The sequence below is a fragment of the Zerene cesonia genome, chromosome 7 (assembly GCF_012273895.1).
Source record: "Zerene cesonia ecotype Mississippi chromosome 7, Zerene_cesonia_1.1, whole genome shotgun sequence".
Taxonomy (NCBI): domain Eukaryota; kingdom Metazoa; phylum Arthropoda; class Insecta; order Lepidoptera; family Pieridae; genus Zerene; species Zerene cesonia.
This window is the reverse complement of record NC_052108.1, coordinates 6130530-6156216: the sequence shown is the minus strand read 5'-3', so window position 1 is coordinate 6156216 and position 25687 is coordinate 6130530. Positions and strand designations below refer to the sequence as shown.

General features: G+C 33.0%; 2 protein-coding genes across 9 annotated transcripts in view; one reads left to right on the top strand and one right to left on the bottom strand.

Moving 5' to 3' along the window:
* Positions 1 to 25687, top strand: part of LOC119840645 (collagen alpha-1(XV) chain-like) — a 116078-nt gene that overhangs the window by 88192 nt on the left and 2199 nt on the right. For 2 of the 8 annotated variants that reach the window (XM_038367336.1, XM_038367331.1), the window contains 25 exons: positions 4754 to 4825; positions 5184 to 5234; positions 7679 to 7763; positions 9389 to 9435; positions 10435 to 10545; positions 10688 to 10702; positions 10935 to 11090; positions 11515 to 11712; positions 11951 to 11980; positions 13183 to 13350; positions 13613 to 13730; positions 14040 to 14123; positions 14377 to 14417; positions 14624 to 14833; positions 15437 to 15580; positions 15926 to 15934; positions 16044 to 16142; positions 20342 to 20597; positions 21482 to 21573; positions 21768 to 21860; positions 22444 to 22587; positions 23064 to 23194; positions 23368 to 23547; positions 24070 to 24213; positions 25348 to 25431. In XM_038367336.1, coding sequence (XP_038223264.1) covers positions 4754 to 4825; positions 5184 to 5234; positions 7679 to 7763; positions 9389 to 9435; positions 10435 to 10545; positions 10688 to 10702; positions 10935 to 11090; positions 11515 to 11712; positions 11951 to 11980; positions 13183 to 13350; positions 13613 to 13730; positions 14040 to 14123; positions 14377 to 14417; positions 14624 to 14833; positions 15437 to 15580; positions 15926 to 15934; positions 16044 to 16142; positions 20342 to 20597; positions 21482 to 21573; positions 21768 to 21860; positions 22444 to 22587; positions 23064 to 23194; positions 23368 to 23547; positions 24070 to 24213; positions 25348 to 25431 — 2762 coding nt within the window. Of the gene's footprint in view, positions 1 to 4468; positions 4826 to 5183; positions 5235 to 7678; positions 7764 to 9388; positions 9436 to 10434; positions 10546 to 10687; positions 10703 to 10934; positions 11091 to 11514; positions 11713 to 11950; positions 11981 to 13182; positions 13351 to 13612; positions 13731 to 14039; positions 14124 to 14376; positions 14418 to 14623; positions 14834 to 15436; positions 15581 to 15925; positions 15935 to 16043; positions 16143 to 20341; positions 20598 to 21481; positions 21574 to 21767; positions 21861 to 22443; positions 22588 to 23063; positions 23195 to 23367; positions 23548 to 24069; positions 24214 to 25347; positions 25432 to 25687 lie in introns of those variants that run through there. The other 6 variants (XM_038367335.1, XM_038367333.1, XM_038367334.1 and 3 more) reach the window with 6 other exon arrangements.
* Positions 16845 to 19279, bottom strand: LOC119840646 (cytochrome P450 6B7-like). The gene is made up of 2 exons (XM_038367339.1): positions 17800 to 19279; positions 16845 to 17170 (listed from the first exon to the last, which is right to left on the bottom strand). Exons 1-2 carry the CDS (start codon positions 19148 to 19150, stop codon positions 16992 to 16994), a joined length of 1530 nt encoding a protein of 509 aa, XP_038223267.1. The 5' UTR covers positions 19151 to 19279; the 3' UTR covers positions 16845 to 16991.

The following is a 25687-nucleotide window of genomic DNA, read 5'->3' as shown; positions in this document are numbered from 1 at the left end:
TATTGTAAGTTTGTGTGGGAGCAGAAGATTCTATAGCTCCTGGCACCTACGCCACGTGAAATTCATTTGTTCAATATTGCATTTTATTTTTCTCAGGCGCTATTGATTTATACATTTTTATGAACAATCTTATAACAACCTAAATAAATGGTATCATACTTCGAAACTATTTTTAGATACATTCGAAGATATATGCAACACAAAAAATATAATATATAAAGAACACAACACAATAGTTCAATCGTAATAATTGAAAAACAATGTTAAACAGATAATTCTGTATAATGGGCACCATTATTAGTTTAAATTGCAGTGTTAACATTAACTAAACAATATTTGGCGATAAAGCATACTCTATGAAAATGTAAATCAGATTTGCTAAGCCCAAAAAAAACTTGATAGGATTAATACCACTAGTATTATTTTATCTATGCTTGAACCAAAGAACTATGACTGAGTGAAATATGAACTATGACTCTATAGTATCTCTGAAACTGAATTTAACTGTAACTTCAAAATGGCTATGGTAATATCGAACAAAACTAAAATGTGCATGTGTTCATTTGCATTTCTGATACTATTGGGTGTTGGAATTGCTGTGATATCTACTATAGGAGTTTTGGATGGAGCGGAACATAATAAAGCTGGGACAGCTGAGAAATACAGTCAGTTGAAATCAGTACCACGGATAGTTGACAGAGTAAGTACATATTGTAGTAAAAATTATGTTAATGTGTTGACCATACATAATACATATTGTAGAACAATATTCAAAACTTATTACCGGTTTTTTTCATATCGTACCTTTAAAAAAAAAACTAAGAAGACTTTTTTTCAATTTTAGAAGACACCGTTTTGTAGCGATGGCTAATGTCAAAACTGATTTTTATCAAACAAAACGTAACATACATTAAAATCGGCTCATCCATGCGGGAGCTACGATACTACACACAAACTAGCAATTAAAATCCCGTCATCTTAGCATCTGGGCTAAATAAACGCTATGACATTGAAAAATGACATAAGAATAAAGATAATTTACGTCTAGTAGGATTTCTAGGAACTAAATATTCGAAGCATAAACATTAAGGTAAGGCGTTTAAACGTTTTATTTTTTACCAGACTAATATTCATAGATAGCAGTGGTGACTCAGTGGTGAGTTTCGAGATCAGGCGAGCGTGCAGGAAATAAATTGATTTTTCAATTTATCTGCACGTGTGGATAACATCACCAATGCTCGAATTGGTGAAGGAAAACATAATGAGGAAACCGGCATGTCTGAGAATCTAAAATTCGACGACATGTGACATCTGCCAACACGCACTTGGCCAGTGTAGTGGATTATGGCCTAAACCCTCATAGGCGGCCTGCGTCCCAGCAGTGGCAACATATATGGGCTGATGATGATGATGAATATTCATACCTAGCCGTTCGCCCGGCTTCAGTGGTTTGTTTTTGTGCCTTAACAAAAATATTTAAAATGAAATAGCCGAATTGGTCGGAGCTTTTCGCTTAGCAACACGTTTGAGATTCTTTTTTATGTATATAGATTGACTTATATCTACGAATGTTGAATGAATTATTGTTTCATACCTTTGAATGTTTTCCATAAATACTCGTTATTGATAATTTATTTTTAAAACTTCATAATAAACATACAAATTACAGACATTAAACCATCATTATCATTATCATCCATATCACTCATACTGTAAATCCTGCAAATGTAAAGGGGCCCTCATAAAATGTAGCTTTAATCAAACAAATAAAAGAAGCCTTTTGAGAAGACCTCACTCCTAGCGAAGTAAAACGTTAATATAACTCAACCAATTTAAAAAGACCCTTCATAATGTTAGATACTTTAAATGTGCCCAAGGAAAATTACACACGAGAATAAAGGAAGGGGTCTTGATACAGTGGTCGGTGGTTACGTGATGGTGCGCTAGTGGAAATCTTGTGACCTATAAAATTAATGGCATTCGTATGTTTTCTGAAATGGCCCGGAATGGATGGTAGCTCTTAATCTTCGCGACCTAACTTAGCCTTGTATTTGCTCCCATTTCGAATTATTCCTTTATAATTCATTCAATTGCGATATTGCATTACGTGAAAAAACTCCGTACTATTAATATATGACAAAATGATTTCTGAAAATACTCAAATATGAAACCTTATAATATAACATAGTATTTAATTAATAAAGGTTCTTTTTTACAAGCTTGCTTCGAGTGAACGTAAAATTAATTAAAAACTTTATTGTCTTTATTACAAAGGGTACCCCTAGAACGGATGCGTACGTATTTTATAAAAAATACCTACGAACATTATTTTTAATTTTGGGAGTTATCATACTATCATACTTCATACTACTATTTGGATGTTTGTCCGTCAATCACGCTGAAGCTACTGAACGGATTTTGATGAAATTCTGTATATAGACAGAGTATGAGCTGACTTGGGTGATAGAATACTTTTTATGCCGATTGAATGCTCCCTTGGGTTAAAATAGGAATCTTGATATCTGAGCGAAGCCAGGACGAGCGTCTAGTTATTCTATACATTCACAACATTCCCAACCTTTTACAAGTCGAAGACACTAAGCCTTTCGTATCTTTTCATTAAAGCGAAATAAAACAACATCTAACCTATTCAATGTTTACCTACACGCGAATACGTGAGGCAATTTCTTGCTTTTCATAACCTGAAAGAAATCCCATAGGATCGGAACGCATGTGAAGCTAATGACTTTTCGAGTATCATAGAAACTATGTTATATCTACTTCTAATATATATTTATAAACTATTCGATTTATATTAGAACTGTTAAGTTTTTGTAAAATCTTTCATTTCAGATTTTTTAACGAAGCAACAGTGATTCACAAGATTAATTAATTTTTTTATTAACAAATATTATGAATATTTTCGATCGTGTTTTAAAAACTATAGCTATAGTATTAATTTATTGAAATGAAAATCCATGGAATGTTGTCGTTTAAGAACCACAGGACAATTCTTTGGCATCATTGTTAAGTATAAATTACATAACTAGAATTAAAATGGTAAATTAACATAATTTAAGAGCATCTACACAGTTTCTTGCTGACACTTCTCTGTAGAATCTACTTTCCGAACTGGTGGTAAATGTTAAAACATTATGACGAACAAAAGTGCTTCTAGAAGAAGTCTAATATAGTAAATGATAGTTTGATTTGCACTCTTGTATGTCGAATAAGCACGATATTGACTATATCGTACCATGTATTGTATCTGTATATTGTATGTATTGGTTATATGTGCAATTCACCATTCTACTACAATTAATGTCATATAAACCGATACAATAGGGGAAACACGCGATATATCATACTAAATACTATTGTTGGTCTAATAGTTCAACAATAGGCCGGTAATATATGCTTTTAGCTCTAATGTAATGGGACTACACGTTTAGAAGAATTATCGGTATTGATTAATGAATAAACCTTTCGCATTAATAGGTACATTACTTTTTGTAGAATAATAATTTGAGAGTTTTTATAGATTAAAAAAAACATTCTTTTTTGTCATTGACATTGTATACATTAATAAGTCATAGAAGTAAAAACAATTTTAAAGGTGGAATTTGATAGAGATTGATTTCAAAAATTCAATTAGTCTTCCCAACCAAATATCGCAACAAACTCGTTAAAACTTAAAACGTTTTGTCCCAGTGTATCCCACATCTGACCACGAAATATTATTTACTCTGTGCCTTTGACGTCACGAAAATGGGCTGTATACCTCGACGTATTTTTTAATTAAAATCCGAAATCAAAAAATTGTTTCGGGCTAGGTATAACCTTTTGTATGAAGTTGATTAGTTCAAAAATTCACGACTTGAATTAAACTGGTGAACTGGTTCGCCGAGTACGTGGTATTTGCCAATTTTTATTATGCTTTTATTGTATTTTTAACACGCTATAGGTACTATGTGTAATTAAAACTTTGAAGCTCTAAAACTAACGCAAATTCTCTGCAGGTTCATACATATTTTAAATTCATAGCAACAGTAAAAAATACTCGAGACTTTCATATTAAAATTGTTGGATCAGAATAGAATTCGACGATTCGACATGAAGGTAAGTTTTTAATTACTTTTCATTATATTTTCAGTGAGACATCGTTTAATTTTGCTCAAATATCTGGGCCCTTAATTAAACCTCATTAAATCAAATATTGAATCAATATGGTAAAACATTTTACGTCGCATAAGATCACAAATTTGCATTACAATTCAAGTCGCGCGATCGTAATGGTATCAATTCTGATTTATGACGGCAATCGCATTCAGGGAATTGCACGTCCATTTTAAATTGACCCGTGATTACCAATTCTTCACTGAGTTCTTACAGGGATTCCAGGGGGCAATGTAATCTGACTGTTAAGGCGTCTCTTGCGTTTGTTCGTTTTAAAATTAGTGTAACGTAGCTCACGCCTTGATTGACACGGTTTAGCGCACGCATCTTTACCGTTTGCGGTTGTTATGTTAGTACTTTACAACACGTGTCATACATCCATTCGGTTATGAGTTCGAAATTTGAATTCTGAAATTCGATCATATCATTATAGTATTGCGTAATTTTCGAACAGTTTAAGGTACTAATTACATGTTTTACGCGTTACGTATTCAATGGGAAATTAACCCATTGCGATAACTTGTCAGCCGATATGAAACCTGTGTGGAAACGTGTGTTAACAATAATTATACTACAGGGTGCTTTTCAAGAGCTGAAGCTATTTGGTTCACCATCGCAAGCTGAAATACAATGCGTGAATACGTTTGAGGTAAGTTTTATATTGATAACATTTTATAGACCTTGCTTTATTTTGGAAATTCGTTGAGAATTTCTAGACGTTAAATACGTTACATGAATCTGACAGCCTGACAGTATCCACACTCGTTGCAAAGTGCTTCGGAAAGGATAAAAGACTGGTAGAAATAATGTACAAAAAATATATTGATGTCCTGTTGTAATATAATTGCATTGAAAAGAATTTCTCTAGTATAATATTCAACAATGTAAATTTACAAGCTTTTAGATAATAGAGCCTTATTCTTATAATTTCTCAATTTCTGTTGTTATCTTTTTCATCTATTCTTATTATTATTTTTAAACCTAAAGCGTTTGTATAATTTTAACAGGAAATAGGTAATGGCAGTGGAGGAGACGAGATTTATATAGACAATTATTTGGTGACTATTACATTTTACTTTTCTTTTTTGTTTTTTTTATGTTTTAATATTGACCTTATTCTACAGTTCAGTTTGTTTTTTTCGTTTCGTTTTTAAACAAAAACTTTTTTTTTTCATAAAATCTCGAATAAGGTTAATATTGTTTACTAACATTACATGTAGTGCAATAATTACACTCTTAAATATAATCTTTGCTGCACTAACAAAAATACAAATATTATGTCAAATACCATCTTAAATAAATCTTTTTTATGGCCAATTTCATTAAACGAGATTCAATAAATAATCTGCATGTGATAGGCCTTTACAATGTTGGTTGATTATGATATTTAACCTAATTAGTTCTCAGTGAAATTAAAAAAAAAAAGCTTAAATTAAAACATTTTAATTAAACGAAAATAAAACGTATATTAATGATTAAGACCTACTGCCTTCATCATTATTTAAGAGATAACATTATACTGCATCGGCGCGTTTGTTCGTTAAATAACAATAAAGACTGACATACCAGTGAACGAGTAGATTGTTTAAGATAAACCTCATTCTAAAGATAAGCTTTAGGCATTCATATTATTCAAGTCATTGACCGCGTAGCTTCTTGTCTTGTTTTGCAATTGAACAATATCGTACAATTAAGAATTTCTGTATTTAATGATATGTGTTTAAAGTATACATTTATTACTAACCAACTGTTCGGTACTTCTTTGCCCAATTTAGAATCCTTATCATTCCTAATAATATTAGAAATGCGAAGACCTTACAGGTACGTACTGAATATTAAACGAACATTACAACGAAGCTTATCAACGATCACATCATCGGTTATAGCAAACACGCAAATACGTTATCGTTCATTTAAAGCTATAATATTTATATGCAAATATTCCTTCTGAAACCTCAAAATAATTCCCGACGCACAGCGATATTTACTTTACTGCTAAATGTAAACAAATAAATCGTTATGCAAACATTTTGCCGGGCACTGGCTTGCTATCGTTAAAGCTTCGGACATATTGATAATAATTCCCGTGAATATTTTTGTTTATGATTGAATACTATGTTTGGAGTTGGTTGTAAATACAATTGCTATAGTTAATTAGCCGGAGCGTGGAGTTATAATAATATATTTTAAAAAATGTGATTGATGAAGGTGAAGACTATAGGAATACGGAAAAATAATTAAAACTTAATCTACGCAAATCAAATCTCCTATCTTTTTATGTATAAACCACACAATGTTTTTTAATTTAGCTTAATCTTAACTCTGACAATACCGCAAAATCCAATAAATCGTTGTAAATTCAAAACCACGTGTAAATTCGCAATTATATGTGCGAATATAATCTATATCGCTTATCGCTCTTATCTGGATCCGCTAGAGAAATAAGGGGTAGCTATGTGTGTCCCATACAACAATTGTTTGATTTTCGTTAGTCGCCATGTTCTAATAGGTCCACAGTGGTCGTATATATGATTATGTTACGTTAGTGTTGTATTTCAACAGATTTTTTAGGGAAAAATTATAAAATTGAGAATGATTGATTTTAATAGCGATATTTCCATCGTGCCTAAAACCTGGCTGGGACTGACTAGATTATTGATAGACTGATTAGATTATTGATAGATAACAATAACTTTTCGAGTTGATGTGAAAAAAAAATGTATCCCTTTATTTCGCCATTAAAGTATGTTTATTAACTTCCATTTTACGTTTAATATAAACAAAATACATTTAATGTAAAAGTATTTCCTCGGCAGAAATATAAACGTTATGCTTTAAACAACTGAAATAATAAGAGCTCATACAGAAAACAAATTTCATTACGTATGTATAATAACAACAAATTTCCGAGAACCTTCATTTGAAATAGGAAATTAATATTAATTAAATTGTATTTATTCGACTTCGAGATGAAATTAAACACATGCTTACGAGTTTAAGCTATTTTAGTTATTTGTTTAATTAGGTACTACTCGAATCTTCTGTTGGTGTCTTATTTTTTTCTTACTAAAATACAAAATGAATAAAAACGATAGATTCTTAATGGTAATAGTGACATTTAAAGCACTTTCATAAAAAAAAACATTGATAAAGTTGTATGGGACTTAAATTAAACGATTATCATAAATCAATTCGTTAATCATATTATACGCTTCAAATTCTGCTTCAAAAAACAAAAATAAACTGTATCAACAACTGAAAACCGTTTCTGTTTACGCACAAATTCACTGCTTCGTGTGACCGTCTCGCACACTGTGTCTAATTCACAATTTCAAACTCAAATAAAACGAATAACAAACGAAAGCAAAGCATTTTGAAATCGTGCAAAAAAATCTGAGCAACTTGCGCGAACGCTTTAGAAGATAAACAGACTGAGTAAGCCGCTTAATTATGGTAGCAGATGTATTTAAACATGCATTCTATGTAATTAATTGTTTCACAGGTGGACCAAGAAGAGGGGGACGTGGAGGGGTCAGGGCGGTACGGGACCATGCCGCCATTTCCGCCGCCGCCCCCAGGTCTAAATGGTAATTGTACACACGGCAATGACTTTAAGAGTTTTACTGAGTTTGTATGAAGACCTATGTTAATGTTGTTAAAAGAAAAATTGATTAATTTACGAAATGATGTGTTGGTTTCTACTCGTATGTCAAAAGAAAATTATTTCTATGATTAATGTGCTCGTAATATAACTCTGAAGAATTTAATTGTTTGAACGCGCTGTTACCATAAATGACTAGATCGAATTTCGGATACTTTTTTCTTCTTTTACCCTTTAATATGCACCTGAACCCTGAGTTCTATTAATAGGCTATATATGTAGCAACCACGGACGAAGCCGTGTTGTATGTTATATTATTATTATCATTATCATCCATTATCCATTTAGTTTAAATAACTTTAAATATATATGGGGTAATTGCGATCTGAAAACACGTACAAAATGATATAAAGGTCGCAAATTGAATGAACAGCATTCACAATGATCGGAAATCGATATCATGGTGGCCTCTTCTATTTATATCCACGATGCAAACATCCCCGGTCACAAAGTAACATAGATAATTGAAAGTTTATTTAATCCCATAGTACAAGACTCATAGGGAAGTACAATATCTCTTTAGGTGTTACGAACGTGCGGTTCCCATGTTTGTTTGGATTAATGACTGTTTGTTTTAAACGATACGCAATTACTGCGGGTGACTTATCAACTCATGTAGAACTTGGAAGCGCGTACTAAAATGTTTACTTACTTATAGTTGGGGTAATGGAAGCTAAGGGATCGTATGTGAAATTTAGTTCAAGTATATGTAGTAAGGAAGCTAGTAAGGAGTTTAAATATTGAAAGTGGGATTATAGAAACACTGATTGCGTAAACAGTATATATTTAGATGTTGTATTAGTCTCACTAATCTCATAACAATGGATATGTTGTTTTATGCTATTTTAATAGGGTTCACGAAGTTTTCTGCCGAATTTATTATGATTTGAACAGTTTCTTTAATATGTACAAAACGATTTGTATGAATAATAATATATCTAGGCAAATACAAATGCTATGTCAAAGCCCAAACGTGAACATGGATTCATTTATATTATTATCTCACTCTATATTACCAGGTACTGTTTTCTGTATGAAAATAGATCTTCTCAAAAAAAGTAATTTAAAAAAAGAAGTCTCGCAACAAAGTTCTTCTACTGTAAAAAGTTGTAACATGTACCTAATACCAAGTCAGATATTAATTTATTCAGTCGCTATTTATAGGAACCTTCTGTCTTAAGTTGTTACGAGATAAGATTACCTAACAACATTCCACAGATACCATATCAATATCTTATACAAATTATGTTTTATGTTTTAAAATGGTACGAATTGGTCCAACAAAAGAACGGAAAGTCTGTGCCACTTTTTCGTTCGACTTGGCAGATAAGAAATTATCCCTCGCCTTACGATTTCTACCTACCCGTGATATCCATACTCGAATACAAATAACCCTATGTGCAAAAATAAACTAAGTATAATCTATCTTTATGTTAATTTTATTCATATCTGTTTAGTCTCTTTGAGTGTAAGGAAGGTAAAATATTATTATGATAAGTTTTATATGAAGGAGATGAATTTAAATTCGATTCATTTCTTTTTTGTTTTCAGGCTACCCACCGATATTAAGAGGCGAAAAAGGAGAGAGGGGACCAAGGGCAAGATTGTGTTTCTTTACCATTTTTTTCTCCAAAATATTTTGTTTCGATGAATATAATAAAAGACTGCACTTTAAAGAAAAACGTTTATTTTAACCTGTTTATAGTAATTATTAAAAATTCATTGATTGTATACTACATTTACTTAACTGTATTTTCTGTTGCCTGTGTAAAATTAACCTCAAACATTCACATAAGAATGATAAACAGATAAATATTAATCAAAATTTAATCGTTAAATTCACGGATACCGCAAACGGAATCCAAGTGATTTGTTTTAGGATTTATTGATGTTACACCCTCAACGTTGCGTTTAGAACATTCGACACGATATTATTAGTTTTATCTATCTATATATACGTTTGTCTTAGTCAAAAAATCGGTAATGTACCTAAGATAATACTAAAACTTTAAATTTCAATTAATTATAATACAACGGTATCGCCGATAAAATATTTAAAATTAAGGCTTGAAAATTATTTCTTCCCAGCTCCAAAGTGCTAACGGAAATGGTAACCCGATGCGATGTGGTACAGAAGCACTTTAAACTAGTTTTCTTATCGATTTCAACGTGGAGACACGAACGATCGTAACTTTCTTTTTAAATCCAGCGAGGCTTGTTTTCCAAGCGTACTATACAGTATTTTTATACGTAAAACTTGCCTATATGATGAGGAATTAAATTTAGTGGTATCGTCCAGTGTAAACAACCGTATATCGGGATTAAACAATGATGTAGAGCTATTAGCAAACACTTAACACTCTATGTTGATTGTAGCATCAGGCATTCGCGTGCGATACGCGGTAATATTGGCGGAATTGATGAAGCAAGAGATTGCAAAATTGGCAGTTAACCTAGTCTATTTCAATACAATTATCTAATACTACTTATACTGAGTTAACTGGTAATATTAACGCTAAATTTAAGAGGCAAATACCTGATTTATTAGATTAATTATTGTTTATTTTGTCATTTGAAAGTTATTATTGTATGTGCAGGGTCCTCCAGGGGAATCTATTCGTGGCCCTCCAGGACCCCCAGGCCCACCAGGGGCTCCAGGGACTCCAGGCGCTACAACTATTGCTGAATCATCGGGTTCTGGAGACGACGTAAGCGTTTTTTTACGTTTTCCTTATTATATTCTTCATGCTCGGCGTGTACATAATTTTTCACATTCCATTGTTTATTGGGATGATTTTATATTTTTTAATAATATTTATCTTTTCATGCAATTCATTTGGATGTGCGTAGGTTACAAGCGTGAAGGTTGGTATATATAAAACTATGTATATATCAGAAAATACAAGCGTTTTTCCATAAAGTTATAACGTATGTTAGGCTTCATTTAACGAGTATGAAATGATAAAATTAAATGAGCAAATTACCAATCTTTGATACTAAGTCTTTCTTCTTTAAATTGTTAAGCCTATAGAATATCGTTGTTTTCGTAAAATATTACATATGAACATATAATTCTCTGATACATGTTTTTTCGCAGCAAATCTTCGGCGAGAACTACGTATCGCTCGGACAATGTGGTTGTAATTCAAGCACTATACTGGCTCTGTTGGAATCAGCTCCCGAACTACAGGGGCCACCAGGGCCCCCGGGTTTGATTGGAGCTGATGGACGAACGGGCCCTCCAGGGATACCTGTGAGTATACCAGATATTATCGTTCCAAATATTACCGTCCCTCTACTAATGATGTAATTTAATTAAATTCTTTTCGGCAAAAAGGCATATGTCCAAGTGGAATTAAGAATGCTCAAAAGGTGGACGTCATCATTTCAAAAATACATTAGGCATCATAAAATTATTTTAAGTTTAAAGTTTCACAGCATTAAATCCTTACAAAAATTCGAAAGTTTGTTTGCGGCTTGCCCTTCTGTAACTGTAGATGTATGATTTTTGTGTCTTAAGATAACGAAGTGTATATATACGAATAACGAAAGTTTTAACGAAGTGAAAAATCTCCTTCCCATAGGCACAAAACACAGGTTCGAATGAACCGATGATGATTTTGGCATGGCATTTTCTTTAAATTTTTCACATTTAAGTATTCTAATATATAATATAGGGACAAATGGGCCCTGCCGGCGAACGTGGACCTATGGGTCCGAGAGGTGAAAAGGGCGATCGTGGCGATGATGGTATTCGCGGTCCGGAAGGCCAGCCTGGTCAGAAGGGAGAGCCAGGTGTCGATGGAAGGCCTGGAAGTCCGGGGCCACCAGGCCCTCCTGGCAACCCCGGTTCCTCTGATTACAATAACTTTGAAGTAAGTTCCGTTTTACGGAATGGGTGTTAAACCCGTTTATTTACATTGGATACTATCTGTTCGTAAATTTGTTGTGGAAGCTTTTTAAAATATATTTTTCGTCCATTCATGCATAACATATCGTTTATCTCAATAAACACGTACTAAAGCCAAGAAATGGGACATGGCAATAATGTAACTTATTAAAATTAATTAACACTGTTTTTGAATTTCATGCAACCTTTTCTTTGCTTTATAGTCCAATTGGAAGCCTAGACAGATTTACAAGGTAAGATAATTGTTTACAACGTAGAAAATTACGATTATTTTCCATTTAGTGTAGTCATAACGCATCAAGCATCAAAACACATTGGCTTTTATATATATTTTGACATATAAACAAACGTAATATATGTATGAAAAGAACGAATTTTATAAAATATCACATTATATTATCGCGCCTGTGACAACTTACTAATAATAAACAATAATGACTTACTACTGCAAGTTAAGTTTTATACAAATTTCAGTTTCAATAAAATTTAATGGTCCAAGTAAACTTGGTCTTCCGTAAACAAAAAGTCAAGACAAACTTCACAGTGACTTCCACTTGGTAGATAAATTTACGACACGATAAAGATAAGGAAATTGATCTACCCTGTTTGTGGTTAAACTTCTGGCTATGCAACAATAATATGCATTAAAAGTTGTATGATATAGAAGTAGGAATATAATGTAGTTGTTTGCAAGTTATTTATGAGGAGTACATGAGTTAAAAATAGAATATTCTCCACGAATCTACGTACGAATACAACATCAAAGTATCTACTGCAGTGGCAGAATAACAAATAGTAAATTGTCTATGATACATTTTCAGGGTATATAATAATTTGATAGTATGTTGAAAACATAATGCTATAGAAAATAATCAAAAAGATAGAAGAACTATTAACTTTATTTTAACGATTCCGCTATGGTCATGTGGACAATCATTCATTTTTCTTGTGAAATTGCTCTTCAAGCAACATGGTAATTTAACAGTGTTTTTTTAATACAATAAATATATTTTAATACATGTGCATGCGCATATATGCGTGTGACCCTATGTACCGACAGAGCGCCCTGCGTAAGCCGGCTGACTGTTCATATAATTGTGGGTAACGTGCGTGCATCATTTTTTTATGCTGTGGATGTGTTAACATCCAGCTCTTAACGCAGTGAAAATACAATTTTTGTTCATGTAGTCCCCCTGTTCGATACGTGTCTTATTAAAATAACTAGCATATAGGAGTTTGAATTTTGATGTTTCAATGCAATGGTTTCAACGATTTACCCGTGCCTAATCTGCATTTTAAAGACAGCGCAAAATGGGTCATAGTATATTTTTTAGACACGTTTTTTTCAACAGCTTATCTTTTATTAGTAGTGTTATCGTATCTTGCATACATTCATTATTATTAATATCACATTATAAAAAAATATTTTATGTAGGAATCATTATTGGGTTCATACGGAGGAGCAATTGGCAGGCCCGGTGCTCCGGGTCCAAAGGGGGACGCGGGACAACCTGGCCCCATAGGCCTTCAAGGTGAACGAGGTTTTCCAGGGCCCAAAGGTGAAAGAGGACTTGTAGGACAAACTGGGCCGAAAGGTGACCGTGTGAGTTCTTTGGATGATTTTTGTTGCAACTAAAAAATGATCGAAATAAAATATTTAATGCCGATAAATACGCTAAAACTCTATTACTGATGCTTTAAAAAACTTAAATTACAGTAGTTCTAAAACCTATAAAATATTAATGAATATGTATAATATATGTATAATTTTATTGAAGACTTAAAAACAATTAAGCCAATCGACCTTCTAAAAAAGAAAACCATTATTTTTAACATACGGCTTTCCTTTAATTTTTTTATTTTAGGGCTATTCTGGTCCAAAAGGGGATAGAGGAGTTAAGGGTGATCGTGGCGACCCTGGACATGACGGACGTCCTGGTTTACCGGGAGCTAATGGCCGACTGGGTGAAAAGGGTGAAAAAGGTACAACATAGGAATAATATAATTTTTTGATAATTCAAGTTTATACAATAGAAGGTTATTTCTTCTCATGACATACTTATATGTGCCAAAATGGTTCTACCATCAATACAAAAACAACTTTCGATCCATATGCAAAGGATACTCAGGATACTTTCTTAGATTATTATACATCTAACTAGAACCATAATAATTTATTAATGATTCTGATAATGATCAAGTTACAAAAAATATCCTTATTTTCATCTCTAGAATATTTGTCTCGAATTTTATAGTGGTGTGTAATTGTATTTATTTTATTATTTTTTTTAGGAGAACGAGGTACTCCCGGCCCCCCAGGACCACCAGCTTTGCCTTTGGGTTTCACAACAGAAGATTCTGAATTCTTAACGACAGGTGCCAAGTCATAAAAATGATGTTGCATTTTTAATTTTTCTTGTTAAATAATGTTTTAGTGTATGCTTTGTAAGTCGCCCTTAAGAAACAATTAAATAAATTAATTAATTATAATATATGACGATACGCTTACGCTAAATAAATTTAAATGTTTAGACATATTTGCATACGCTATACCTTCAACGCTTCAACGTCGTGTGTAATATCGTTTATTTATAATAATAGAATGATATTAAATGTGTACTATTTTTAGGACGACTCTCGCCTACCTCTAAGGGGGAGAAGGGAGAAAAGGTTAGTGTTAAAAGTTCATATATTCATGCAAACCAATACAGAAGTAACTAAATTTATAAAAAAAAATGATAATCCCAAAGGAAGAAACAGTACAAAAAAACATAAAATTTTATGCCTACATCATATTTTATCAGATTGCAGAATCAATATTTATATTGTATTCAAAAGCCCCGGTTCATCTTATTATTCTCAAAAATCTTCAACAGGGTGAAAAAGGAAGCGGTGGTAATGATGGAATACCAGGTAGGCCCGGTAAAGACGGGATCCCCGGAGAGCGCGGTGACATTGGGCCTTCTGGGATGCCAGGCACATCGGGACCCGCAGGGCCTCCAGGCTTGAAGGGCGAGAGGGGAGAACGGGGACCTCCAGGCCCTGTCACTATCGCTTCAGCTGGTTCTGATATCATTACCGTTAAGGTATTTCTTAAATAGGTTTATTTAATTATTTAATATTGAAATCCAATTAATATTTGAATTACAGTAAGTTTTAAGAAATATGTTAAGTACATTGAAATTATTGGATATTATACCGATACGAGACGAGATGGTTGGAGTATGAATTCAATTTTTTGGCAATTTTTTAACAATTATTCTTGTATATATATATTATACTTTTATCTTTTATATATACATATTAATCGTTATAAAAACGATGCTATCTTTTCTTTCATATTGTATTCAGAAAATCAAAATATCATTTGAGATGAACGTTGCCCCTTTGCCCTTGTCAACTCGGCTGCATCACTGCTGGCGGATACACGTTTTTGTGAAGCATTCATCTGTTACAATGCTGATGCAATGACATGCACTAATGCAAATATATCGAACAAAACAAGTCATTGAAATCATTTCAGCCTTTCTTGTGTTTTTATAAGCCGACTTTTTAAACATTTTATAGACATTAGGGTCACATTATTATTATAGGGTATTTCCTTTATCCTAAATCAACTGTCAGTATTTTCTACTTATCTTCATGGAATAACTTTTTTTAGTCTGCCTAAATTTCGTTTTTTGCAACAGGGTGATAAAGGCGATTTAGGGCCAAGAGGCAGAAGAGGGCGGCCAGGACCCCCGGGACCTCGTGGCCTTCAAGGTCTGCAAGGGATCCCTGGACCACCGGGGAAACCTGGTGAAAAGGGTGATATAGGTCTCCCAGGCTGGATGGTAAGTTGTTAACAATCCAAATAATATATGTAAATTGTAAAATATTTCAAGGGACTTTGCGAAGAATTTTTGTGGAACAAAGAAGATTAATTGTGGAACAATGTCTTAAGCTGACGAGCCGTTTACAATTACTTGTTTATTCTTTATTGTTTAATTAATACGACTTATATATATCTACTTAGAATTAAATGTGTTTGTTTATTTGTTATTCAGACGGTTATTAAGATGACGAAAAGTCATATTTTTGTACAAAAATAATGTTAATTTGTCGTAAAATGTTACATTTAAACGTTTTAATGCTAATAAATAAAGTTGACGTGTCTTATTTTTTATCACGCTGCATAGAACAATAAGGTTGGTACAAAAATTTTTTCCAAAATTTCTAACCAAAAATAGAAACATTTTGACGATAGTATCGTTTTATTTATAAAATATCAGTAATTATCATTCATTATATACACAGGGTCGTCCAGGTACTCTAGGGCCCCCAGGAAATCCGGGCGCTATAGGTCCGAAAGGAGAAAAGGGTTACCCTGGTGTCAGTCTTTTGGATATTTCCATGGTAAGTACATTTTCAATACATAATTTAAGTAAAATATGTCTATAAAATTTTAATCTTCGAAATGTTGTTACATAAAATAACATTTGTTTCGCAAAGTTATGCTTGTATTGTTGCGAGTAATATTAAATTGCTCTTATAATGTTTGTACTTCGAATGAAACCACAAAATGTGATATACCATTCAGATATACCTTCCAGCTATAGAGTTTCTGTTTATAAGTAGTAAAAAGTCATACAATGTGAATGCCAAATAAATTATTATTTACATCTATTTTTAATTTTGTATATTATTTTGTTAAACGGTACAATATACAATTTTAATTCGTAATCCTATTAATATTATAAATGCGAAAGTTTGTAAGGATGTGTGTGTGTTTGTTGCTCTTTCACGCAAAAGCCTCTTTTGGGATCTGTATAAAATTTCGTTCAGAGGTAGATTGTAATTTGGATTAATACATAGGCTACAAATAGCCGGGTATCACGCGAGCGAAGCCGCAGGATCCAGCTAGTATACTGTAATAAATTAGAAATGTAACTGATGCATGTAATTAATGTAAATAAACAAGTTGCACATTTCAAAAATATTTGCAATTCTTCGACATTAAAGTATGTCGCTAAATTGTATTTTTCTCATATTATTGTAATATCAAAATAAAGAAAAACACCCACAGACCTTAGAACCATAGAAACGCTTGTAAATATAATTATAGTGTCTAATTTATTGCCGCATAATAAAAGCAGAACGATGCAATCAAACACGACACCGATAGCACGAAATGCCATTGCATTTGTTGTAAAATAAAAAATATAAAATGTCACAGTTATTAATAAACATGTTTAATTATTAGAGCTATGTACAGTTTGTTCGTTTTCGTAGCTTAAGTGGTAGCCCTCCTATAAAATTTTCTGAAACGATTCCCGTTGGATCCGATTTTGGTTTCAGAATGGTTTCTGGTGTCGTTTCAACGTCAAATTTGTGTAATATTGCTGCAAGACCTGCCATTGATTGCATGTACCCCAACCTCGCAGCTGCAACAAATAAAAATCTATGATATTTACGAACACTTATTAAAAATGTTTAAAGTCTTAACGTATTTCCATTAAAGATTAACTCATTAATATAATATAAACACGTTTATTAGTAAATATCAAGGGCATTTATGACGACGATCGCTAAAATAATTATATTCGCCTATCCTTATCTAGACTTTGATAACATAAAGAGGAAACCTTTGTGTTTTCGTTCGCATGTTTTCGCACAAAAATTTCTGCGCCATTGAATAACTATGTCATTCAAATTAAATTCAAGGTGAAATAAATATTTTATTTATTATGATTCTATCATCATAATAGGATAATTGAAAAACTACAAAATTAATTCTATTGTTTATGTATTTGAGAGTTTTAAAAATATAACTTTATATAGTTTTTAAAACTATTTGCTATTTATTTATATATAGCTAATGAAATTGTTTGTTTGTTTGAAGGCGATATTCTCAAGAATATCGATCGATCATAATCGTTCCAATAGGACGGATTTCAAAAATTCTTTCACCGTTTTATGTGTATGTAATCCCTGAGATCCTACTAAAGGTTACTATATATGTACCACGGGCGAAGCCGCTGTGAAACGGAAAAAGAATTGAAAATAAACTCACCAACACATGCCCGTGGTCCATCACCAAATGGTATAAACACACTATTTTTCATATCTTTACTTGATGTAAATCTGTCTGGATTAAACTTGCTAGGGTCTTCGAAATATTTCGCGTCATTAAATATTGCTCTAATTGGAATAACGACTGTTACATTTTTATCGATAATCAAATCAATTTCGGGTATCGTATATTGTGAAGCGCTCTTTCTCATTAAGAAAGCAACAGGCGGATACATGCGTAAAGATTCATAAAACGCTTTTTCCAAACACTTCATTTCATTTATTGCTTCATAAGTGATTTTATTGTTATATTTCTTTAAGACGATATCGATTTCTGCCTGCACTTTTCGTTGATAGCCCTGGTTAAAAGCCAACTGATGCAACGTATGACTGGACGCTGTCGATGACGTTTCAAAACCAGCTCCAAAAAATACGAAGACTTGCGCTATCAATAGACTGTCACTTAAATCCAATTCCACCGTTTTCGGTGTTCCATCTGGATTTTTTTCTTCCAAAGATTCCCCGACGATCTTTCCTTTCTTTCTCAATTCAAGCATTAAGTCGATAAAATCGTTCTGCCCCGATGGCTCGTAATTTCTTTGATTCAACACTGATTTCACTAGATAGTTCATTGAGTCTTCCAATTCAGATGCTAAAAAATGCAAATGTTTACAAATATTTGGAAATATGAATTTTAATGCGCCACGCGTAGCATCGCGCGGTGTGCGTATAAAAATCCTTCGGCCCAACTTTCTGAATTCAGAATTGTTGTCGTTCAATGTGTCCATGTTAATGCCGAAACCACAGGCGCCAATAAAATCAGTTGTATACCTCGCCATTAATTCACGTACATCATATGAATCTAGTTTCGCAACCTCGTCGGCGAGCAATTGTAATTTTTCTGCTCTTTCCGTAATAAATGAAAACATGGCCTTAATCTTTCCAGTACTGAAGGCCAACGAAAATCGTTGCCTTATTAGCTTCCACAAATCTCCGTCAGCGAAGAATAAATTTTGCATTAGAGGTTCTATTACTTGTGTGTTTGGCATAAGTCCTCTAGAATAAAAATTGTTGAAATCTGTCACAAGAATGCGTTTCATTATATCTGGATCTCGTATAATTAGTTCCGGCCTGGTTCCTCTAAAAAATCCGACTACTTTTTCTTCTGGATACTTGAGGTATGTTTCTTCAGCCATTGTGGCCATACTGGTTTTTTGTATGAATTGGTTAAGATTATTTCCTACAAATGCTATAGGTGGATCATTTTTAACACCCCTTTTCTTCCAGTAATTGAATGTTCGGATACCATAGAGGTATAAGGCAACCAGCGCTAGTATAACAATGTAATACATAATTTATTTAATTCTTTTAAACACCATTAAATCAACACAACCGCGTATGCTCGGAACTTAACACTAAATGCGTGTTTTTGGTAAGCGTGTATCATTGAACGTGACTCTTTTGCTAATCGGTCCTCCTCGAAGCCTAAACTTCTGTTCTGAGCAGACTGTTGGTTGCATGCGAATAAAACGAACATTTAGTTCTTGTATTGACTTTTAATTACCTCTTTATTCATACGAAAAAAAACTTCTAAGACATTTCATGCAAAAAATAATTATCTGTCACGGACGGACGGACAGACAAATAGACAGACAGCCAGCGAAGAATTAACAATAGACTCCCGTTTTATCCTTTGAGTATAATGGAACTCAAAAAAAAATCGAAGGTAATTGAATAATTAAAGATTCCTATTTAATTACATTAAATGCATACTTCAATAAACAAAAGATAATACGTTTTTATTACTCATTTAAGCTAAAATATTTTAAAGATTGTAAGGTTTCGAGCGAATCACAGATTGAGCAAATCAGAGAATGAAGGTCACAAAATCGCTTTAAATATTTAACACGAATTACAAGATGATATTTTATGATAAACATTAATGAATTAATTTCTCAACCATACAATAAAATAAATAAATTATTAATTGTATCACTTAAAAGTGTAAATAATGTATACCTTGGTGAACTGTACATTATATAATTTCGGTGCATTCTAGTCATCTTCTCAATGCTCTACTGTGAAAATGGTTAAATTTGTCAGAAGCATGCAAGACGCTGTTTTTGTACATCATTTTACGACAAACAATTTTTACAATGATACTATTTATTACCTCGGAGCAATTTAAGTCGTCACATATTTGCGAAAAAATGATTTTTGTGACCTTTTGACCTTCATAATTTTCTTGACGGGTTATCAATGTAAATATCTCACATCCTCTACGCCATATCTGAGATGCATACAAGTCAAAACTTTACTAGGAACATTTCTCGAGAGAAAGTGGCTGACTTCATATATATTTATTCTATCGGCTTACTTGTATACATTGTATACATATATTAATTATGATTAAATAGTTCACTTAAAATATTAAAGATTAATTTTTGAAAAACTAAATAAAATGCTCGGATATAAATTATCGATTTAAACTTGTGAATTTTCCTCACACTGTTAGACTTTGAAACCCTTTGTTTTTGTTTCAGTTAAAAGGTGAAAAGGGTGATCGCGGTAATGATGGATTGCCCGGGCCAAAAGGAGCAGAGGGACCACCAGGGCCCCCGGGTACAGCCTTCAAATCCGACGTAGTGCAATACATCCCGGGACCTCCCGGGCCTCCAGGCCAGCCGGGGCTTCCGGGACCCCCTGGCATATCCATAGTTGGACCTAAGGGAGAACCAGGTCTTAGCTACTTTGAAGAAAACCCCGTTCATGGCAGCACGAAGTATTTTGGCAGACCTGGTAATATTTTTTTCATTTAAGTATTTATTAATGAACTGTACATGATATTAATATTCGTATTACATTCAAAATAAATATTGACCTAATTTATACCTCAAAAATTAATACATATGTATTTAAAATAACATTTCATACTTGCTAATTACGTGTTTATTATATTAACACGCTGCTGGAAATAGTACAAAAAAGTCCATTTGACGAAATAAAAGCTCTAAAAGAATTGAAAGAGCTTAAAGAAAAAAGCAGAGACAAAAACGGTAAGTATAAAATAAGTAATTTATATTCGTATTTATCGCATAGTTTTAAGTTCGGTCTATTTTTAGATATTTAAATGAAGTATAGATTTTATTATTAAACTGACAATTCAAGAGAGACGGAGACTTGACTAATTTTTCATATTTTTCCTGTTGCTCTCTAAGATCCCAATGACCTTTACGTGTGTGACTGAATAATCTAAAGATTTTTTTTTGTTTGTAAATTCAATAATTCGCAATTATGTTATGGTTATAACGTGTATTTAGCTCATATAACTATCACATTTCTCTTTAATAAACATTTAAATGGACCTATTTGTATGTATAGTATACAGAAATCATTCTATTAAGGAATTAAAATAATAACTTGATATTAAAACTAGCGCCAACCATATCAAACGGTGAAATAATTTTTGAAATCAATCAACTGGTTAATGGGATAGCGCATTCAAACAAGCTCTTCAGCTTTTCATTTTTATTATACACAGACATACAGTTCTTATATTTATTCTATTATATTATGATTAATAAATCGAGAGAGCTGGAAGAAAATACTGGACTAGGCCAAGACTCGCGGCTGTAAAGCCTGAGATAATAACAATGATGATTATGATTAAAATCTACTTATAGGACCTCCTTTGGATACAAGAAGCCACGCTGATGAATCCAGCAAAACTGCTCCTGGGGCTGCTGTGTTCCGTACAACAGAAGAAATGATGCGGGTAGGTAAATATAGTAAGGAATTATTTAAAAATCCGTAAGACTTACATTTCTAAATGAATTTTTAAAAGTTCATCTTTATTGATGGGACAAACAGTATGGCTAAATTGTTAGGTTACGAAGATAATATTGTTTTTCTATTAAAATATGTTATCTTTATATTATATAAAAAAATCTAATTATGTTTTATTTACAGCTTGCTGCATCAAGCCCTGTGGGAGCATTAGCTTATGTTATGGAGGAACAAGCTCTCTTTGTCAAAGTGAATTCAGGCTGGCAATACGTTTTGGTACCTATATTTATTTATTTTTTTAAAGCTTTACCATTTATTGTTAAAAAATAAACAAATAAACATAACATCAATCTTAGTGTACAATTTATTGTAGGTAAACACCACATGCAAAAAAGTTACTTTTGTTTTGAAAAAAAAAGATATGATATAGAATATAATATTATATAGAATAAAATATTATTATGTAATTATACGGAATGTTCCACATGTCGTGTGATACGAAAACTGGAATTTGAAGATTTGCATACACTGATTACGTAAAAAACTTGTTAAAACGACGTAAAAATATTATTTATTAATTAATTTCCTTGTATATTTGACTTAGCACACCGTTCCGTTATTCGGCAATTGTGCCTATGAAAACGTCATAATCTTAAACGTATATAATATCTTCGTCATATCGTCATCGCCCATGGAACATATATTGCCTATTATTAAGTGATTATCACTAAACGAAATTGCAGCTTTTTAAATGTGAATTTTTTAAATCGGTCCAATGGTCAATAAAAATACAAAAAAAAAAAAACAGAAAAATTATCTTTACAATATCAGTATATATAAAACGATGTTTCTAATGCAGTTAGGATCGCTAGTGACGCAGGCTCCTCTCACGACAACCCAAGCCCCAATGCCAACGCCCATGCCGGCTGCCAGCTTAGTGCATGTACCACATTTATCAAACTTCGTGGATAATTCCCCGCCAATAGCTACTAATGGGCCAACGGTAAGTATTTTTAGATGGAAGACAAATCAGGTCAAAAAATATAGGAACGTGTAAATTTTGTCTTGAAATGAGGATAAGTAGATTTACGTATAGATTGGTGTTTCTTCTTACAACCGTATAATGCTACGATTCCTATATACCAAATAATACAGCAATCGAGGCAATACAAGCAGAAGATTTTCTTTTAAATCGCGTACTCATATTTCTGGGCGTTATACGTACACATGTGTGCGTGTGTACCCGCACAGCCGACCGAGAACCTTGTATGTTTGACCGTCAACAATTGTTAAATTTCTAAGCGCTCACATTAATTGCATATTACTATGTGAGCATGCGCCGTTCTATTTAAGTTTCCTTAAATGTAATTAAATACTTAACGGTACAAGAAAATAATTCAATTAATTATTAGATGTTATTAGATACACAAGAGATTTTTGAGAAACTTTGGTCTAATAGTACATTTATTCTTCCCGCAGCTAAAATTAGCAGCTCTGAACGAACCTCTGTCAGGTGATATGCATGGTGTGCGACGAGCTGACTACGCGTGTTATCGACAGGCGAGACGCGCTGGTCTGAAAGGAACCTTTAGAGCTTTCCTGACTAGCAGGTAAGTGAAGTTCGGGCGGAATCCGTCCGCTCTAAAGTTTGTTACAGGTGGACATGCGTAGTGACGTTTGTCTATTAATTATAACAAAAAAAAAAACGGAAAAAGCACAGATTTTTCAAATTATACATAATTTATGTACATTGTGATAATCTTTCTGTTATTTCCTTTTACAGGATACAAAATTTAGATTCCATAGTACGATATGCGGACCGACACTTGCCCGTCGTGAACACATATGGAGAGGTTTTGTTCAAGTCATTCTCTGAAATATTTGATGGCAACGGCGGCATTTTAGCGGGAACGCCGAGAATCTTCAGTTTTAGTGGGAAGAACATCATGATGGACGCTAATTGGTAAGATTTCTAGATGCTTCGAGAACAAAGATGCATTTGATGCTCGTTTTACTAGTTAGTTGTTTTATTGTTTATATTTTATTGTTTTGTTATTCCATTAACATTTATAAAAAGAATATCACGTTATCATCAAGTCACAAGACTATGCTACCTTCATGATTTTTTTATCCATTTATCTATTAAAAATAATAATTGATAAATCAAAGAACTTAAACTTATCAAACTCAAAACAACTAGTGTTTTGAATCGCCAATACGTCACGAAGATTAAGACAAAGGAGAGCCGTCAAGAAACACTGTTGTAATTAGAAATAATAAACAATGTATTTTTTCCATTATACCATAAGGCTATGAATAAAAATCCTTTATTACAATTATTATAATTTTTTTTTGTATCGTCTATGTATGCAATGAAGAATATAAAATAAATAAATAAAATCGCGACTGTAGAAGTTTTCACTTCAACAATGTCTTTCTCTCTTTTCCTTTTATTAAACAATTATAAAACCAACATTATGTTCAGGCCTCACAAACTAGTCTGGCACGGGTCGCACGCGAGCGGCGAGCGCGCTCTGGACACGTTCTGCGACGAGTGGCAGAGCGGCGAGCCGGCGATGCGCGGCATGGCCGCCTCGCTGTACTCTCATAAGCTGCTGTCACAAGAGAGGTATGGTTATATCAGCAACATCATCATCGTTATCAGCATTATCGAAGTCATCTTTGCTATCATGAGTCTATATAGCGCTTTAACACATTCTGCGACGGAGGCAATGCGGCGAGCCGACTATGCGCGGAATAGCAATGCACAATGTGCTGTCGCAAGAAAGGTATATTTTCATCGCTTTCATTTTTTTATGTCACGGCAATGGAGCTGGTGGGACGCCTGATGGTTAGCGCTACCACCGTCCATGAACATTTTGAGAGGTATAAGATTCATTGCAAGCGTTACGCCTCTACAAATGGATTGCCGACTTTCAATTGGGAAGGGATTAAGAAAGTTTTAGCGAGAGGAAAAAGGAAAGGAGTGGGAATGGCAAGGAAAAGGATATGGGCCAGCGGCTCCCCCACTGAACGAAACACAGCAGAATGCTATTTCACGCCGGTCTTCTGTGGAGGTGTCTTGCCCAATTCGTGCCGAAGCATGCTCGACTACCACATACAAAAATCATCCTCCATCATCATCATCATCATCCACCATCGTTATCATCTATAAAGCGTTCTCGACCCATTGTACAACGAGACGGAGAACATGGAAGCAATCCATCAAAGTGGCACTAGTTAGCATCGTAAGAAGATAGCGTATAAATTTAACAATTTCGCCTTTGTATGTTTTTTTTCTATAAGTTATTTTCGTAGCAACTTAAAATTCGCCTCTATTTATGAAATATTAGCAATGGACTTTTCAATAATATTAACTATTTCTTTATGTATTACCGATTATATTATGATTGTCAAAGATACAATGGATATGTAAATTTATTTGGCATTGCTCATATTATTTATTAATATTTTAGCTATAGAGCACATAGTAGTATTAACTTGACCTCCGGACGACTTTAAGAAGTCATAATAATATGGATGTCATTCTTCAAAGTGCATAACTCTGCTGATTCTCTCATAATTGTTTATGATTTTAAAAGTGAACCTATGAAATACTATTTTAAATATATCTCCTCATTAATTGTGCATTTCTTGTTAAATGAAGCCATAATTTATTGCAGCAATCAAAGATAATACAACACTATTATCCATGAAGTAAATAACATCTAATTACATGGTATTATTGCATCTTATTTTACAGATATGCCTGCAACAATCGCTTTGCAGTGCTGTGTATACAAGCCACAGCTCATGGTAATGATAGACGAAAACGGGATGCATTGAGGTAAGGTATTTTCTTCATTTTATATTTTGTATAACTTCTTAGAATAGCATTAATATATTCTCAGAATAACAAGTCATTTCGTTTTTGCTTTTCAAATACAGTACCAAATACGACCTCATTGTACATACAGTAGTATTTTAAATAATATGTAATTAGTATTTAAATATCTAGGAAGATAAATTATGGAAAATTATACACTTACAACCGAGGTTGAAAATATTAAATTGCCACATAATATTGTTTTCGTGATACTTCA

Bases quoted from the DNA above. Each gene is read 5' to 3' on its own strand.
- LOC119840646 (XM_038367339.1), bottom strand. From the start codon at position 19,150: ATGTATTACATTGTTATACTAGCGCTGGTTGCCTTATACCTCTATGGT. The intron at 17,171-17,799 runs GTGAGTTTATTT...TATTTGTTGCAG, and splicing joins TGGACCACGGGCATGTGTTG to CTGCGAGGTTGGGGTACATG.